Here is a 17,230-nt window from a genome sequence, read left to right as displayed (position 1 = left end):
TAATCACAATTCTTGTCACGCCACGTCGATGTTTGGGTCCTAACCTGCAGTCATCCAGGCGAATGGCTACCCCAAACGTGCACTGTGCCACAGACGCGGCCGGTGTGAACAGAACTATGCTATGGGGTACATTGAGGTGGGTTTCTACGGGACATAATGTAGTATTCGTAGGCACCATGACAGCAGTGTAAAGATACCATGGCAGCAGTGAACTACGTGAACATTATTGCGAACCTCCTGTGTCCCTTCACGTTTGAAATCTTCTCTCAGGTCGACAACATGATTTGAGGGCCATAATGGTCACCTCTGATAGATATCTTAGCTAGCAAATGTCCCTGATCTCTACCAATTGGAGCACATTTCGGGCGCCAGCTGCGTGGCCACAAACAACCCTCTCGTAATTTTCGGGAATTTAGTAACCTGTCAGAAGACACCTGGTGCCGTATACTTCTGGAAACCTATCAGGACTTGTAGAATCCATGCCCGGCAGAATCACCGCTGTACTGTGTTTGAAAAGTGGAACAACACGCTAATAAACAGGTGGTCATAAAGTTTTGGCTCATTCGTGTATATTTCTTTCGGTGGAAATATGAAAGCGATTTTTCTAAAGGCTCCTTCCCTATAGACTTTCAACTGTATTCCTGTTTTGTTGTCGTAGAGTTTACTGGCGGGAGTTGCTGGTAGCCATTTGGAGGCAGTTTATGTACTACCGGTGACCACATTGCAGTCCAGTAGTAGTATTTTCCGACAGTCGTAAGATAGCTAAGAGGTTTTTGGTTATTGAATTTTGAGTTGAGAAGTTTAACCCTAATTCGTGGGTCAAAGCGATACCGATGATCCTCATTTGCACTGATTTTACTAGTGTAGCAGTACAGAAAATTAATCTGCCTCCGCCAACAAACTTTTTAGATTAAAACTGCGAGCTGTGTCGCGAAATTTCTCTCGCGCGCCCGTCATCGCCAGCAGTGTGTGGATTTTGGCCGCGGTCTCGAGTCCGATATCGCATGACCTTATAGAATCTCCGAAAGATGGAGAAAAGGAACGTTTCAGCCTTTATTACATTTTAACATTTGGAATGGACATAGACAGTGCGGCAATTCAAATACTGTGTAACTATATTCTTCTGATGTGCGCAGGCTTCCACAGCTATTGTTAATCTAAAGAAAATCCTTTCGGGTGTTGGGACACATCATTTTGTAGCAGAAAAAAAAATTCTGGGTAATCAGTCTTCTGACTGATTTGATGCGGCCCATCACTAATTACTCTCCGGTGACAACCATTTCATATCAAAGTAGCAGTGCAATGTTAATTATTTGCTAGGTGTATTCCAGTCTCTGTCTTCCTCCATAGTTTTTACCGTCTCTAGTACCCTGTAGTACCTTGGAAGTTATTCAGTGATGTTTTACCAGCTGTCCCATCATCCAGTCTCTTCCACATATTCCTTTCCTCTCCGATTCTGCGCAGAATCTCCTCATTCCTTACCTTTACAGCATTCTTCTGCAGCACCGCATCTCTAGTGCTTCGATTCCCTTCTGTCCCAGTTTTCCCACTGTCCATGTTTCACTACCATACAATGCTATGCTCCAAACGCACATTGTCGTAAATTTATTCCTCTGCTTAAGGGCTACGTTTGAAACTACTGGACTTATCTTGGCCACGAATACTCCTTTTCCCAGTACAACTCTACTTGTTATGTCCTCTTTGCTCCGGCAATCATACGTTATTTTCTGCCTAGGCTGCAGAATTCCTTCAGATGTAAAGTTATTCGCTGTAGTTATTTTTGATACTTCTCATTACTTTGATTTCTCTTCGAATAACTTGCAAACGATATTCTGTATTCACTAGAGTGTCCATCCCAGTCAACAGAACCTTTAATAATTTGTTACTTTTACTGAAGACAGCAGTGTCATGAGCCAATCGCATTACTGACATCCTTTCATCTTGACCATTAATATCACTCTTGAACCGTTCTTTTATTTCTGTATTTCTTCTTCACTGTACAGATTGAACAGCAGGGGCGAAAGTCTACAAACCTGTCTTACACCCTTTATAATTCTGGCACATCGTTCTTGCTCTTCCGGTCTTCTTGTTCCGTCTTGGCTCTTGTACTCATTGTATATTACCAGTTTTTCCCTATACCTTATCCCTACTTTCCTGAGAATTTAGAAAATCTGGCACCGTTTTAGACTGTCGAACGCCTTTTCCAAATCGACGAATCCTTTGAAAGTGTCCATTATGGAGAGCAACGTCAGAAATGCCTCTCTCGTGCCTTTACCTTTCCTATTACTAAACTCATAGTCACCTTACTGATCTTAATTTTCTTTTATATTCTTCTCTATATTATTCTTGCTATAAATTTGGATGGATGAGCTCTTAAGCTGACCATGCGATAATTCTCGCACTTGTCTGCTCTTGCTATCTTTGGAGTTGTAAGGGTGATGTTTTTCCGAATGTCTGATGGCATATCGCCAGTCTCATACATTCTACACAACAACGTGACTAGTCGCTTTGTTGCTACGTCCACAAATGATTTTATAAATTCCGATGAAATGTTGTCTTTCCTGCTTTATTTGATCTTAATTCGTCCGAAGCTCCTTTAAATTATGATTCTAATACCGAGTGTAATACAGAATCTCACGATGACTCTAATTTCTTCTTCTGGCACGCCATCACAGAAGGCTTCCCCATCAGAGAAGCCTTCAGTGAACTCTTTCCAAATATCCGGTCTCTCCTCTGCATTTAACATTGGAAATCCCATTTAGCTCTTAATGTGGCCGCCCTTGCTTTTAATTGCACCGACGGTTCTTTTGACTTTTCTATATGCTGAGTCTGCTTCCTGACAACCTACTTTCAATTCTTTTTTACATTTTTAAGCAGCTATTTCGCCTTAGCTTCCCTGGAATACCTTTTTATTCATTCCTAAGTGACTTGCATTTCCATATTATTGATTTTCCCTGAACATTTTTGTCGATCAAATTACGTATTTCTTCTTTTACCCTTGGTTTCTTCGCCGTTACGTTCCTTGTACCAATGCATGTGATTTCTCCGTTTGATATGTCCAACCTTCTTCAATTGAACTGGCTACCGAGGTATTCATTATCGTAGAATATTTGCGGTATCTCGTTATTCCTTAGAATTTACGTATCCCACTTCATTCCACACTGATTCTTCCGGACTAGTCTCTTAAACTGCAACCTACTACACATCATTACTAAATTGTGATCTGAGTCTATGGCCCCTTCTGTGTGCCCCTTACAATCCAATACCTAATTTCTTTATCTCTACGTAAACATGGTGTAATCTAGCTATCTAACGGTAATCTCCGGTATCTCCCGGCGTATGCCAAGTATATCACCTCCTTTTGTGACTGAACAGAGTATTAGGTATTGCTACCTTATTGCAGGACACAAAACAATCATTCTCCTCCCTCATCCCTTCTACGAATAAACGTACTCTCCCGCAACTCTTTCTTCTGCTCCTTCGCCTAAAACCGCATTCCTGTCCTACATGACCATTGGATTTTCATCTTCCTTTACGTATTGAATTTCTCTTTCAGTATCCTCTTATACTTTTTCTATTACTTCATCTTCTGCTGGCGCCGTCGATATGTCCTGTTATTCCGCTTTCTGCTGATGTTGGTTCAAATGGTTCAAATGACTCTGAGCACTATGGGACTTAACATCTGAGGTAATCAATCCCCTAGACTTAGAGCTACTTAAACCTAACTAACCTACGGACATCACACACATCCATGCCTGAGGCAGGATTCGAACCTACGACCGTAACAGCAGCGCGGTTCCGGACTGAAGCCCCTAGAACCAGTCGGCCACAATGGCCGGCCTACTGATGTTGGTAGCGCCTTATACTCCTCCGACCAGAAATCCTTGTCCTTTTACAATTTCACTTCACTAACCGCCAATGCATCTAGACTGTCCCATTTCTGACCTGTTAGCTTCTCTACCACTTTCAAATTTCTGAAATTCCCACCCAGAGATCCGAATGGGGGTCTAATCCGTAACCTTCTGCTAATGGAGAGATTATGATGACACTTATGCAATTGGAAGCGATATGCTCTTTTGATACACATTGTGTGTCTTTAGTGTGGCGGTGTTCATGCCGTTGATTATTGCTGATTCTTTCGCCTTTTAGGGTCAATTTCCCACCTCAAGGACAAGAGACTCCCCTGAATCTATGTCCGTTCCTTCGCTCTCTTTGAGTAGGGTGATGGCAGTGAGAGGGTAACTTCTTCTATTGGAAGTCATCGGCCGCGATTGCTGGCGACTTTTGTTCAAAATTTAAGCAATAGCGAGGATCGAACGCCGGAAACAGGACGTCTTTGTTACTTCTCAACAACGCTATCTCTAGAACAAACATTTCTTCCTAAAGCAATCACATATCTGCTTTATGAGCGTTTTAGTGTTACAAAGTGACGTTGTTGAAAATCCAAACGGATCTGATTGAATTCTGCGTTCCCATGGTAGCGGTGCTCAGTGAGTCCGCGTCCTTGTTTCGGCCTAAGCACTGCACCAGCACGCGACGAATGCACTGTAAAAGTAGTTGCTCCCACTGCTAGCGGAGCAACTGGCAATGGGCGAAATAGGTTTAACGCTCCTCTACCACCAAGACAGTCTTAAAACATCCCAGTTTTCAATGCAAATCAACGTCTTGTAGGAATTTGATAGCTCCCAAATAATTTCACATAGCCAATCAGGAGGCTGGAAAAACTCATTCCTATCAACATTCATTTAACTAACACGTGGCAGTTTGAAACCCCCATTGCAATCTCAACCAAGATGAAAATATTCAAATAACGGTTCAAACGCGTAAGGATCAGACACGTGGCATCACTATTATCTGCTTATGTTTATTTTCCAGCATTTAACCTTGCCCACCTTTAATATGGTGATGAATCAAATGAAAACCTTAAGAGTGAAACGAAACCCTGGAAAGTTTTAATATAGATTTGGTTGATGGCAGGAGACATCCTTGTGTTTCGACAAATGACTAACAATTGGCAGCCTGTTGCTGTATCACTGTGACAGAGCAAAGATGGCTGCCGCATTGTCGACAGACACCGGTCTGGAACAGCGAACTGTGATACGTATTTCGAGTAATGAAGGAGCTAAACCTGTGGGAACGCATCGTACGATCAAACCAAATTATTGTAATTCGCGTATGTCTGTGCAGAAAGTGTATGAATGGCACAGAAATATTATTATTGCAAATCATATAGCCAGTATTTTGGATATTAGTGTTCGTTCGGCACACCATTTCCCCCATGTGCTATTATTCAATAAAGTGTCCGAAAGATGGGTGTCACGTCAGGTGACCAATGAACTGAGACATTATCGAGTCAGTGCTGGTGTGGAACGCTTAAGTCGTTTCCAGATCGAAGACGATGGACTTCTGCACTGGATTATTAGAGTATACGAAACCTAGGTGCGCTGTCACAAGCCTAAAACCAAAGTAGCCAGCGGGGAATGGCGCCATAGCTCTTCACCAAAACCAAAACTTAAGCATTGGCAGGAAAAGCTTTGCCCACTCTCTTTCTGAATAAAAAATGGTTAATTTTGAAAAATTACATGGAAACGAGATTAACAGGTCCAGGAGCTGAAACACTAATATATCACAAAATCACCTTCGCCCTGCAACGAGAAGCAAACGAGGACTGTAGACATTTTGTGGCAGAACGTAAATGATCGCCCCATGCAACCCGTTCAGCCGCAACAATAGATTAAGATGTTTTAATGTCTCGAGCACCTTCCTACTTAAACAAGCGTCGGGCGGCAAGAACTTCAGAAAGAATAAAGAGGCGATGCACGAGCGACTACAACCACAGCTATAAAAATATTCTTACGAAGTTTCCACGCACTCCGAAAGCTGCGAAATGTGCGCGTCGCATGTCATGTGGACTACGTCGAAATAATGATATAACTGCAGCTTTTTAATGTAATAATGTATAATATTGGTTTTCATTTGATCCACAGTCGTAAATATCCCAAATCACAATCCTGTGATTATAAGGATCTTTTTTTAGCCACTGACCACGGCTTCCTTACACATCTGACGTGATATTGTGGCTTGATAACTAGGAAAAGTTTATTGTATAAATTTTTAGCATTAACTTTTAGCTTGGAACAAATAAGAAAAACTGAATTATCAAACGAACTGGTTGGGTAGGTGTGTGTCGTAGGTTGCGCTCGAATCTCTGGGTGGGTGTTCTTGAGTCGCCTTGTATGTTCCCCACTTCTGGGAATGTATTGCCACTTACGCGGTACTCCACGGTGTGCCTAACTGACAATTTTCATCACTATTGACAAGATTCTCTTGGATTCTTTTGTCTGTCGACTCCTTAAAGAAGCTTTCTAACAGCTGCTGGCTCGTAGTAGCAACTTGCTTTTCTCGAAATGAAACTTATGTTCTTCATTTACGTTGTACTCTGCCAGCGCTGATTTCTTCGTACGTCTCACTGTCAAATATATAAACATAACATGTACTTTTCAGTATTTCGAGCTACAACGCTGCGCGCACGCGATGTGTTTGTGGCCACATCCAAGTGGAATGATGTATATCCTTGGTGCGTGAAGTTGTAGTGGCTCAGTCTCCGAGCCAAGAACGATTTTGTCGGCGGTGGTATCTAGTAGAATTTTTTTTTGTCTCGTTTTCCCGGAAATTTCACGATATTGACTGCAAGTGGACACATGTATGGAAGAAAAGCGATTCTTTGGTCTAATTCCTCTTTCTCCTGGCTTGCTGCATCATTTGCTTCCTTAAAAGATATTGTAAAGGGTGCTCCACTATGACAACGCTGGTCAATAAAACCAAACGATACATTCTTTCGAAATCCCGTAATTGTTGACATGTAAGTATGAAATTATGACTCAAAGATTCCTGCAACCTTCCGCTGTAATGGTGCAAGAGAGGCGCGCTCTGCGTGCGAACCTGTAGCTCAGCAACGCTTCAAACTGCGCAACGTCCACACATGCAGAGAAAAAAATGCCACACACCAGAAGTTCATGTGAGCTGTAAGATGGGTTACTTATGTCTCATTGGAGCCGGCCGCTGTGGCCGAGCGGTTAAAGGCGCTTCAGTCCGGAACTACGCTGCTGCTACGGTCACAGGCTCGAATCCTGCCTCGGGCATGGATGTGTGTGCTGTCTTTAGGTTAGTTAGGTTTAAGTAATTCTAAGTCTCGGGGACTGATAACCTCAGATTTTAAGTCCCATAGTGCTTAGACCCATTTATGTCTCATTGGTACCAAATCTCACCCCACCCCAGCTCATCGCCACCATGGACGAGTCACACGATGGGAGGGTCGTCACACCACCTCTTTCCCACATTTCCGCCCTTTCATAGACGCCCCCGCGACAGAGCTCAGAACCACGACAGAATCGAAACGAAAAGGCGTCAGGGGCTAGCATAAAGGGCGCCTAAGAAGGCACTTCTTCCCTTGCCGCGTTGATTGCCACGGATTTTGCAGTCAGAAACAATACTTCACAGTCGATGAACAACAGGGCGATGTTCTTAACAAATTTGGCCACTGCTGCCAAACTCTGGCCATTTCAACCCTTCTCTAGGAACGTTGTGGAACTGAAAACACTCTGATTGTGGTAGCACCCGTTTGAAGAGTAACATCATAACAATTTTTGCTGTGCCGTACAGGGTGGGACACCTAGCGACCTTACAAGACTATTCGACGAAATTTGAAGGTGAAGCAAAAAGATGTTTGTGTGCGTTGTGACCCTTCCTTTTTCGCTACGTCCTGTGGAATATTCATGTGTGGGTTCGACTTTGACAAACACGCGAATAAGTTAGGAAAGTGTCCGTTTAAGACCACTCAATTCAGCATCAATCTCGGTGACATCTATGCATCTTTGTTGAGCACGTTAATGCGAGGGCAGTTCAATAAGTAATGCAACACATTTTTTTTCTCGGCCAATTTTGGTTGGAAAAACCGGAAATTTCTTGTGGAATATTTTCAAACATTCCCGCTTCGTCTCGTATAGTTTCATTGACATCCGACAGGTGGCAGCGCTGTACGGAGCTGTTAAAATGGCGTTTGTAACGGATGTGCGTTGCAAACAACGGGCAGTGATCGAGTTTCTTTTGGCGGAAAACTAGGGCATCTCAGATATTCATAGGCGCTTGCAGAATGGCTACGGTGATCTGGCAGCGGACAAAAGCACGGTGAGTCTTGGGCAAAGCGTGTGTCACCATCGCCGCAAGGTCAAGCAAGACTGTCTGATTTCCCACGTGCGGGATGGCCGTGCACAGCTGTGACTCCTGCAATGGCGGAGCGTGCGAACACACTCGTTCGAGATGATCGACGGATCACCATCAAACAACTCAGTGCTCAACTTGACATCTCTGTTGGTAGTGCTGTCACAATTGTTCACCAGTTGGGATATTCAAAGGTTTGTTCCCGCTGGGTCCCTCGTTGTCTAACCGAACACCATAAAGAGCAAAGGAGAACCATCTGTGCGGAATTGCTTGCTCCTCATGTGGCTGAGGGTGACAATTTCTTGTCAAAGATTGTTACAGGAGATGAAACATGGGTTCATCACTTCGAACCTGAAACAAAACGGCAATCAATGGAGTGGCGCCACACCCACTCCCCTACCAAGAAAAAGTTTAAAGCCATACCCTCAGCCGGTAAAGTCATGGGTACAGTCTTCTGGGACGCTGAAGGGGTTATTCTGTTCGATGTCCTTCCCCATGGTCAAACGATCAACTCTGAAGTGTATTGTGCTACTCTTCAGAAATTGGAGAAACGACTTCAGCGTGTTCATAGACACAAAAATCTGAACGAACTTCTCTTTCTTCATGACAACGCAAGACCTCACACAAGTCTTCGCACCCGAGAGGAGCTCACAAAACTTCAGTGGACTGTTCTTCCTCATGCACCCTACAGCCCCGATCTCGCACCATCGGATTTCCATATGTTTGGCCCAATGAAGGACGCAATCCGTGGGAGGCACTACGCGGATGATGAAGAAGTTATTGATGCAGTACGACGTTGGCTCCGACATCGACCAGTGGAATGGTACCGTGCAGGCATACAGGCCCTCATTTCAAGGTGGCGTAAGGCCGTAGCATTGAATGGAGATTACGTTGAAAAATAGTGTTGTGTAGCTAAAAGATTGGGGAATAACCTGGTGTATTTCAATGCTGAATAAAACAACCCCTGTTTCAGAAAAAAAAAGTGTTGCATTACTTATTGAACTGCCCTCGTAATGTACCTGTCACTATGTTCGACACCATTCCAGCCTTGTGGCTGCTCTTGCGCCTAAGCGTATGCAAACTCCACCTATGAGTGTCGAAGAAGTTGCCTGTCACGCAGGCGTTAGAGCAGCCTCATATCTGAATTGGTGTCAAAGTTTCTGACCGGTACATTTTCAACCTGCTCAAAAAAATGGGTGGGTGGCACTGATGGTGTTACGAAACTGGGTGGTCTTGGAGGGATACTTTGTCATTTTATTCACACATGTGTCAATGTCGGACCCCCCAGTGACAATGTCAAATGAGGGCATCAAGAAGGAGCGATGAAAATGATAAAAATACAGTTCGGTTGGGATCACGTTCTGATTGTGTCTAATGGATATGAGCGGTCTCTAGTGGTTCTATCCTCTATGGCACACCAAAACTTGCTCTAGCCTTCTACTCTAATGGGATGAGATCACATTTTGTGTTACAGTAGGCCCTCGATGTCCTTAGAATGGGGTTGAAACGGCCATGGGATAGCATCACAGACCAAACGTGTAAGAACGTAGTCCTTTCAGTAACCGCACGTTTGCGTTGGGCAGACGGTGGCGAACTTTGCTGCCAATGTAGCATCATTAACCATTCTTACAACTCACATTAACTTGTGAGGAGTGGCCTCTTTTCCCGTGTTTCAACGCCTTGCCGTCTGTAGCGTCGCTGATCCCGAAGGTGACGTTGCGGGCTGCCATTCTATAGCACTATTACAGAGGAAGGTTGCAGGCAACTTTGAGCACAATTCAGACATGTGCGTTGCAATGCGGGGTTTCGAATAAGTCGTCATCTACTTTTCCTAAGCTGTTTCAATAAGGTGCCTTAGCACGGCTGGGAGGCAGCCTACGAGATGCTACACATTACCTTGCGTTAGCACTTTAGTCAGGACGATAGCAGCTCATTACATGCAGGTACATGTCTATATGGCCTTTTCCTTAAAAACTCCATGGCCTAGCATACCACCACCCTTCTTTCTTATTACGATATCCAGGAAAAGGAGACATCCATTCCCTTCAAGTTCAACCACTTGAGTAAAGTTCCGAAAAATGCTATGTAAGTGGTCCCGATCTCAAACTTATCGTTGACCTACCGAAAGAGGTGTTTAGGTTTCAGATGGGCAGTTTGAAGTTCCACGTCCTCCAGATGTTCCTGTAGAGATTTTAAATCCCAGCGGCCAGTAAGTATTAGCCACAGCTACTTACCACCTCAACAATAACACTACCTTTTAAGATTCAGACAGCAACATCGATCTATTTGATGAAAGTAATGATTGGAGAAATTATAAACTGTTTGTAAATAAAACCCACCCAGTGAATTCTAAGTATCGAAAACCACAACCAATGAAGGAATTTATTCAGCCAACACACTGTCGACGCTATTTTTTCTTTTCTTTGAGTATTTATGTCACTGTTGTAGGATGGTGTCGCACATAAAATGGTACAGGAAATGGTACAGGTGGCAAGACTATATGTGAACGACGTTATGGGCCGATTTTTCTGATAATGTGAGTATGGAATCTACGGGGTGTCCTACTCGTGGCGAAAGCACCGGCGAGAATACTTACGGCTGGTAGTGAGGATCAGCGCGTTCGTCCGATCCGGTCGTATAGTAGTTGTCTTTAGTGCTGAAAAGAAACAGATTTACAATTATAGCGTTTCCCGTGTACAACTAACATGTACATATAAATTTCATATTTATTATCTTCTCGTTGAGTATTTTTTTAAGTTACTCAGAGTAGAACACCTAAAGTTGATAAAATATTTCCATATATTTTCGAAAGACAATCACTGTAACCAGAACAAAATTAAAGCGAAAATAGGTTAGGAAAGGACTTCTGGGGATACAAACGTGCTGCAATCTGAGTCAGATCACTCTCTTGAACTTTAAGAGATAAAAGTTTTATAATTTAATCAAAGGAACAGTGTGAATCACGTCCTATAGAATACTCACATAAGTCATGGTCTAGCCTATTTATTTCATTAAATAACGAAATAACGTGGAGTTATCCACCAAAACAAATGCCACCTTTCTGTAGGTGTGTGGAACTTTTACAACCGGCTCTTCTGCTATCTTGAACTAATCACTTTATTAATGCATACTCACGATCAACTGCGACTTCGAGAAATTGGTGCATGTAATCAAATCTATGTCTCTTGTTAAAGTTGTTTACCAACAGCATTTGTCCTGCTACGGTTTGCTGAGGATATCTGTTTCCTCTTATCTAATGTTTTCGAGTTCTGTATTTTAATTGTGACATAATTTTCATGCAGTCACCGAAGTATTCAACCGATAACTGTCTGATTGCTGCAAACCTAAGGTTTTTGTTTAGTGACTATGGTTCTAATGTACTATACGATCCCCTGTTTGACTTCCAGCTTCTTTTCATACGAGACATATCTATATATTTACTTTACCCGGCATGAAATTACTACGCCGGTCTGCACTTTCGCTGTCATCTTTTGCTGTCACATGTTCAGATTCAAGAGCAAGTTAATAGGTCTTGAGAGGGACGGTTTATACTAGGTGACTTGAACAAATCTTAATTACAAAAGTACTGCTAAACTGACTTTGTACAAATGGCATTATGAAGTTTTCGAGCTAGCTTAGTCAAGATGGTAGGACAACACACAGGTTTACAGAAAATTTGTTGAAATAAAAAACTATCATTAATAATTATTGATTAAAACGTGAACAATAAAACTACAATTACCCTTCGTGCAAGCTACTTTCTGGTTAATCTTATTGAACTAAATTGATATGGGATTATATACACTTAAGCTGTATTTGAATTATTTTTAAATCTCATGAATTTGTCCTTCTTACTGTTTCGCAATGTTTGGCGTTATTTTATACAGTGTGAAGAGAAATCACCTGAAAAGCTTTTAAGACTGCTGCAGGGTATGTAGAACTGAGAAATAACTCTTAACAAAGAAATTCGTTACGTCGCACCCGCAAATTCAAGGGGCCCGCAAGATACCATTAGTGTCAGTTCTTTTCATAGAGTAGGCGATAGCGCAGGAGACTGCTCAGTCTTTGGCTGGGGTTCGATCTTTGCTAGTATTCCACGTCCAGTTTTCGTATGAGTGTCTTGTTCGGTTTCAGGAAACCAAACGAAGAACACGTATGGCGACACCGCCTCTGGTAGCCCACTTGAATTTGTAAACACAACGACCTGACTGACTAACTTCAGTGCTAATTAATTCGCAAATGGCGCAAAGTATCGAATTTTATCTCAGAACTTATTTTGTAGCACATCCTGCCTTAAAGAATCCTTACAAGTTTTACAGACAGACCTACCTGCATATAAAACTTACATCTTATAATAAATCGTCATTCTGTGAAGGAATGATTTTAATCGTTTTTATCTCCAGATCGTAATAAAATATAACATACATAAAATTTTCCACTTCATGCTTGATTAGTATGATTTCAGACAGGTGTTTACTGCCTACAAAATGGACAATGTTCTCTGACGACAGCCGACGAAATATTTTGTTATAAACGTCAGATTATTAACTTCTTTACACAACGGCTTGCATGTGAGAAGTCAGATAATCGTTACTCCTTATCTAGTTGTTACGTCTTTCTCAATTGACTCGTAAATAGCGTTCTGAAATATTTACCTGGGACGGTAGTCTCTGGCATTATCGTAGTCGTTGTCGGCGGTCTTGTCGGGATTTTGATCTCTGTAATTACAGAAAAATTGTTGATGTAGAACGGAGTTGTAATTTAAAATAAAAATTACTGTTAAACTACTGCTTGTAACAATAACTCATATTTGTGAGCAAAAGAAAGTAATAATAAACGTGGAGTAAATTTTGTATTTGATAGTGAGACAGCATTCATATGTGGTGATGCCACAGAAAACTGAACAATTATGTCATTTCGTTGAAGAAGGGAGTGAAAGGTACTTGTATTTTTTTAAGAAAGCAGTGGAAGAAGGTAGGATATAAACCACTAGTTTATCTTAACTGGAATAACTGGAAATGTATATGCCACAAACTTCTTTCCATCAACAATTTAAATGCCTAAATATTCCAGTACTATGTCACTATATATTTAGCAATGTCTGAAAAATGACTTATGTACTTTCAGTGGCATAACAGAGACAGGATTTCAAAAAGAGCTGCAGCTCTGTAACAGAGCTTGCTTTAGGATAAATGACACTTAATTGAAACCCTCAGCTGCCGGCAGGTGTTGTTGATATACGTCGATGGGGACAGCTGAAAATGTGTGCCGCGACCGGGACTCGAACCCGGGATCTCCTGCTTACATGGCAGACGCCCTATCCATCTATTTTTTATTTGTATTTGTCGCAAGACATCCGTTTCAGTTCGTCGTTGATCGAGTAACTCAGTTTTTTTTATTACAGAGCGCAGCTAACCCCCCTGACCGAACACGCTGACCCACCGTGCCGGCAGTGAGCCACCGAGGACACAGCTGAATAGCGCGACTGCAGGGACTCATCCCTTGCACCCTTGCACGCTTCCCGTGAGACCCACATTCCCGAGTGTCCTCAATCTACATACTTAATGTACCTAATAGGTATTTGCCCATCTACTCATTACTCGCGACCTCTAACGTGACGATTCCCGTAAGAGTTCGGGCGACCTGTGCGCGGTCGCACAGACGAAGGTCAATGGCTGGGTAGCCTTCAACAATATATATATGAAGATAGTAACTGTTCTCGAAAGAACTGATACCATTCTTTCGAGAACAGTTACTATCTTCGTATACTTGCTTTAGGATGATTACACGGTCTCCTCCTCATCTCAGCACAATGCACAGACCTTCATAGAAATAAGCGACATTTTCATAAAAGTCCTTTCCTGGGATATTGTTCAACTCGTGCGTCACAATGGTTTGAATACCTGATACGTCATGAGAGCGTTAACCCTTGATGTGAATCTCTGCATTTTGTTCCTTTGTGGTAGGCTCAAATTGATAACACCAAGTTTCATCACCCATGACGAGTTTGCCTAGAGAAGAACTACCCGCATTTTGCATTTCAAACAAGTCACGGCAGGTGTCCAAGCGTCGTTGTTCCTCTACGGGTGTCAAGGTAAGTGGGGAAAACTCAACACAGAATTTTCTCTGCATCAGAACAAACTTTAGAACGTTCTGAACACCTAATTTAGAAACGTCACTCTATTTAGATTTGTGACACGAGGAGGTTAGCATTGCTCACTACAGACTGGTGGATTGCATATATATTGTTTACAGTTGTTAGTTCAAGGTTCCCCCGTATTTATTGCACTTAGGTCGTTTATGCGACAGGAATTTAACCAGTCTCAATACCTTCTGGAAGGGCTGTGTACACTTGACTGTGGGTGATGGAAACATTCAAGGGCAATTACAGGGGTACCCAATACAAATGTTGACATTTCCAAACCATTTTCACTAACATATTTCACAGTAATTTCAGTGTCAGCTCCTGACCACACTTACGAAAGTATCTCGCAAAGTGAAGAACCGTCTCCCAAGTGGATCTTATTGGATCTACCTTTCTTGGTACATGTTTGCTAATCTTGCTTATACTTTCACATGTGTCAGTTTTCGCTGTTAATTATGACACAGCCTTCGTAATGTACCTCTAAACTAAAGAAAACTAGCGTCGTAACAGAGAGAATGGAATCGCCCGCTGAAGACGTACCGTAGAGGCGAACCGTCCCGTCGTTGTGGCCCAGTGAGTTGGTGGAGACGCAGGTGTACGTGCCCAAGTCCTTGGCCGTAATGTTTCGAATCGTCAGTCGCAGGTGCACTTTGTAGGAGAACCGCTCCTCCTCCACGTGGTGCTTCACTCTGAAACAAACACAGTTTTAGGTGGGGAATAATTCCAGCGATAGTACAGTCCGCAGATGGGGAAATCCAATGATATAAGCGACTTTGACATAGGGCAAATGGTTACGGTCTGGCTCCTAGGACTGAACACGTCGGGAAAACCGAGACTGACGGGCTTACTTTAGTAAGAATCTGTGGAAACTGACTGAAGAATGGCGTATGTCGACGCATGTTGAGTAGCCTGAATGCATGCCAAATGGAACACTTTTCTGACACAAATTTATTATATCCCCTAAAAAATAAAGAAATAGGACTTCAGTTTCAGCTAAAGAAACAGGAGTCACAATTAATTCAGTTAATTACATCAAATGATTCACACATCATTTGACTAGCAACATAAATTCTAATGTGAAACCTTGGCACGTTTGACTCAAGAGTAGTTACGTAAAAGTGACCCATAAATCACGTAACAAGCAACATCATTTCGAAAGTAAAACTATGGCAAATCCGAAAGAAGGGTCTGGGGTAAGATTCTAATAACCGCATACCAAAAACGAAACAATTATATTCACAACGTTGTGCCGTGATGAGATGTTAGTATATAAGACAGATAGCGGTAGACAAGGGAATGTGTTACATCTATGGTTAGCGTCGAAAGCACATTGGTCACATCAATCTGAAAACATGTCTTCCAAGTGAAGCTGGAACTTCCTGAAATTCTATAAAAGTCCCTACCAGTGATCTCTGATGTCGCTGTTACAGCTCTGTCTCACCGTATCAAACTGTAGAGGGGGAATGAAGCGGCTGCAGAATCATTCATTGGCGGCATACCAAGTCGCACATCTGGCTAACTCCAAGACAACCCAAAAGTCTTTTAGCTCATGTGCTTGGAGATGGACCCTGGCGGCGACTTAGGCTGCTCGAGAAAAATCTGACTACGAAGGCTCCCTGTGGTGAAGTGATTTCGTACTGACTGCTTACTAAAATGAAGATTTGTGTTTTGAATTCTTCGCTTTTTTCAAATTGGCTGGGCTGTGGACATTGCAAGTGATGGCGGTAAGGAGTTTGCTTAACAAATACTTGCTCAGTTCCCTGAGTTTCGATTCAGGCAGTTAACCAGGAACATAGTTCCTACTATTTTGTGCTTGAAAACGGTATCTTACTTTCAGTCTCTTTCTGTGGCCAATGAAGTGGGGTCTCGTCAGCACAGTCTAGTGTTTCTCTGTCTCTAACCTACGTTTTATTTACAATGGCAATCCGGTCAGTACTTCTGCAGCGTAAACATGTAATTTTTGCGCACCCAACCCTCGGCCGCTTCCCAAGCTTACAGAGGTCCCAAACTGGGGGCTCACACCCCATTTTCTACACATGACCTATGGTGTCTGTTGCATTGCTTAGAAAAGAGCTTTCTACGTTTTTCTCACTGTAGTGGCTTCCCAGACGTTGCTAAAATGGGGGCCTTAAACCACGGGAGATAGAATCTGTGTTGACTGTGGTGCACCTGGCATCCAGTAGTTGCACCTCAAAGTAAAGTCTGTTCAACCTTGTGGCAGTGATCTGCGCTTCTGCGAGTACGTCCTTCTGAGAATTCCCCTGGGGTAGATCTCCCTGTCTGGCTCACCCGAGTGCTGGCAGCGACATGCCACTGTGCTTCCAAAGTAGCTCTGTTCTTCTATAAACTATAAAATTCTGAATAAAAAATGTAACTTACTTTGATTGGCTACTGAATATCAATGGTTGTGATATGCATTTCACTCCTCAGTTTTTAATAAGTATTCGTATTCGATGGATCTTGATATTCTGATTTCATATTAGTTGTAGGACAGTTCTGGAAAAAGAAACCAGACGAATAACAATGGTGAAACCACGGACACGCGATAACACGTTGGACATCCATACCACATCACAGAAATTATGGTTGAGAGGCTTTCCCAGTTTGTAAAGCAGAATAAGCCACGATCTGTGGCATATCTGACTATAGTACTTCGGAGCAGTTCATGTAGCACACGCTGTTGAACATGCGGCTCCGCATGGGACAGTCTCATTTATTATCAGTGTTGGTTCGAAACGTGCACCATGTCAAGGGTGGAAGCTGTCTGAACAGTAGTAATCCGTGCAAAGCATTCACTTGCAGTTCCATGAGACGGAACCATTATGGCCGTGGATTAAGTGAACATTATTGCGGATTGACATGATT

At 42.6% G+C, this 17,230-nt stretch overlaps 1 protein-coding gene across 1 annotated transcript in view; it reads right to left on the bottom strand.

Moving 5' to 3' along the window:
• LOC126413020 (lachesin-like) overlaps positions 1-17,230 on the bottom strand; it is a 440,858-nt gene that overhangs the window by 7,737 nt on the left and 415,891 nt on the right. The window contains exons 6-8 of the mRNA XM_050082912.1: positions 14,906-15,054; positions 12,876-12,938; positions 10,817-10,876 (exon numbers count right to left, since the gene is read on the bottom strand). Of these exons, the coding sequence (XP_049938869.1) occupies positions 10,817-10,876; positions 12,876-12,938; positions 14,906-15,054 (272 nt within the window). The remainder of the gene's footprint in view (positions 1-10,816; positions 10,877-12,875; positions 12,939-14,905; positions 15,055-17,230) is intronic.

Source organism: Schistocerca serialis, chromosome 7, assembly GCF_023864345.2.
Source record: "Schistocerca serialis cubense isolate TAMUIC-IGC-003099 chromosome 7, iqSchSeri2.2, whole genome shotgun sequence".
NCBI classification, from domain to species: Eukaryota; Metazoa; Arthropoda; class Insecta; order Orthoptera; family Acrididae; genus Schistocerca; species Schistocerca serialis.
The sequence above is the reverse complement of the archived record's forward strand: the minus strand, read 5'-3'. Positions and strand labels throughout refer to the sequence as shown.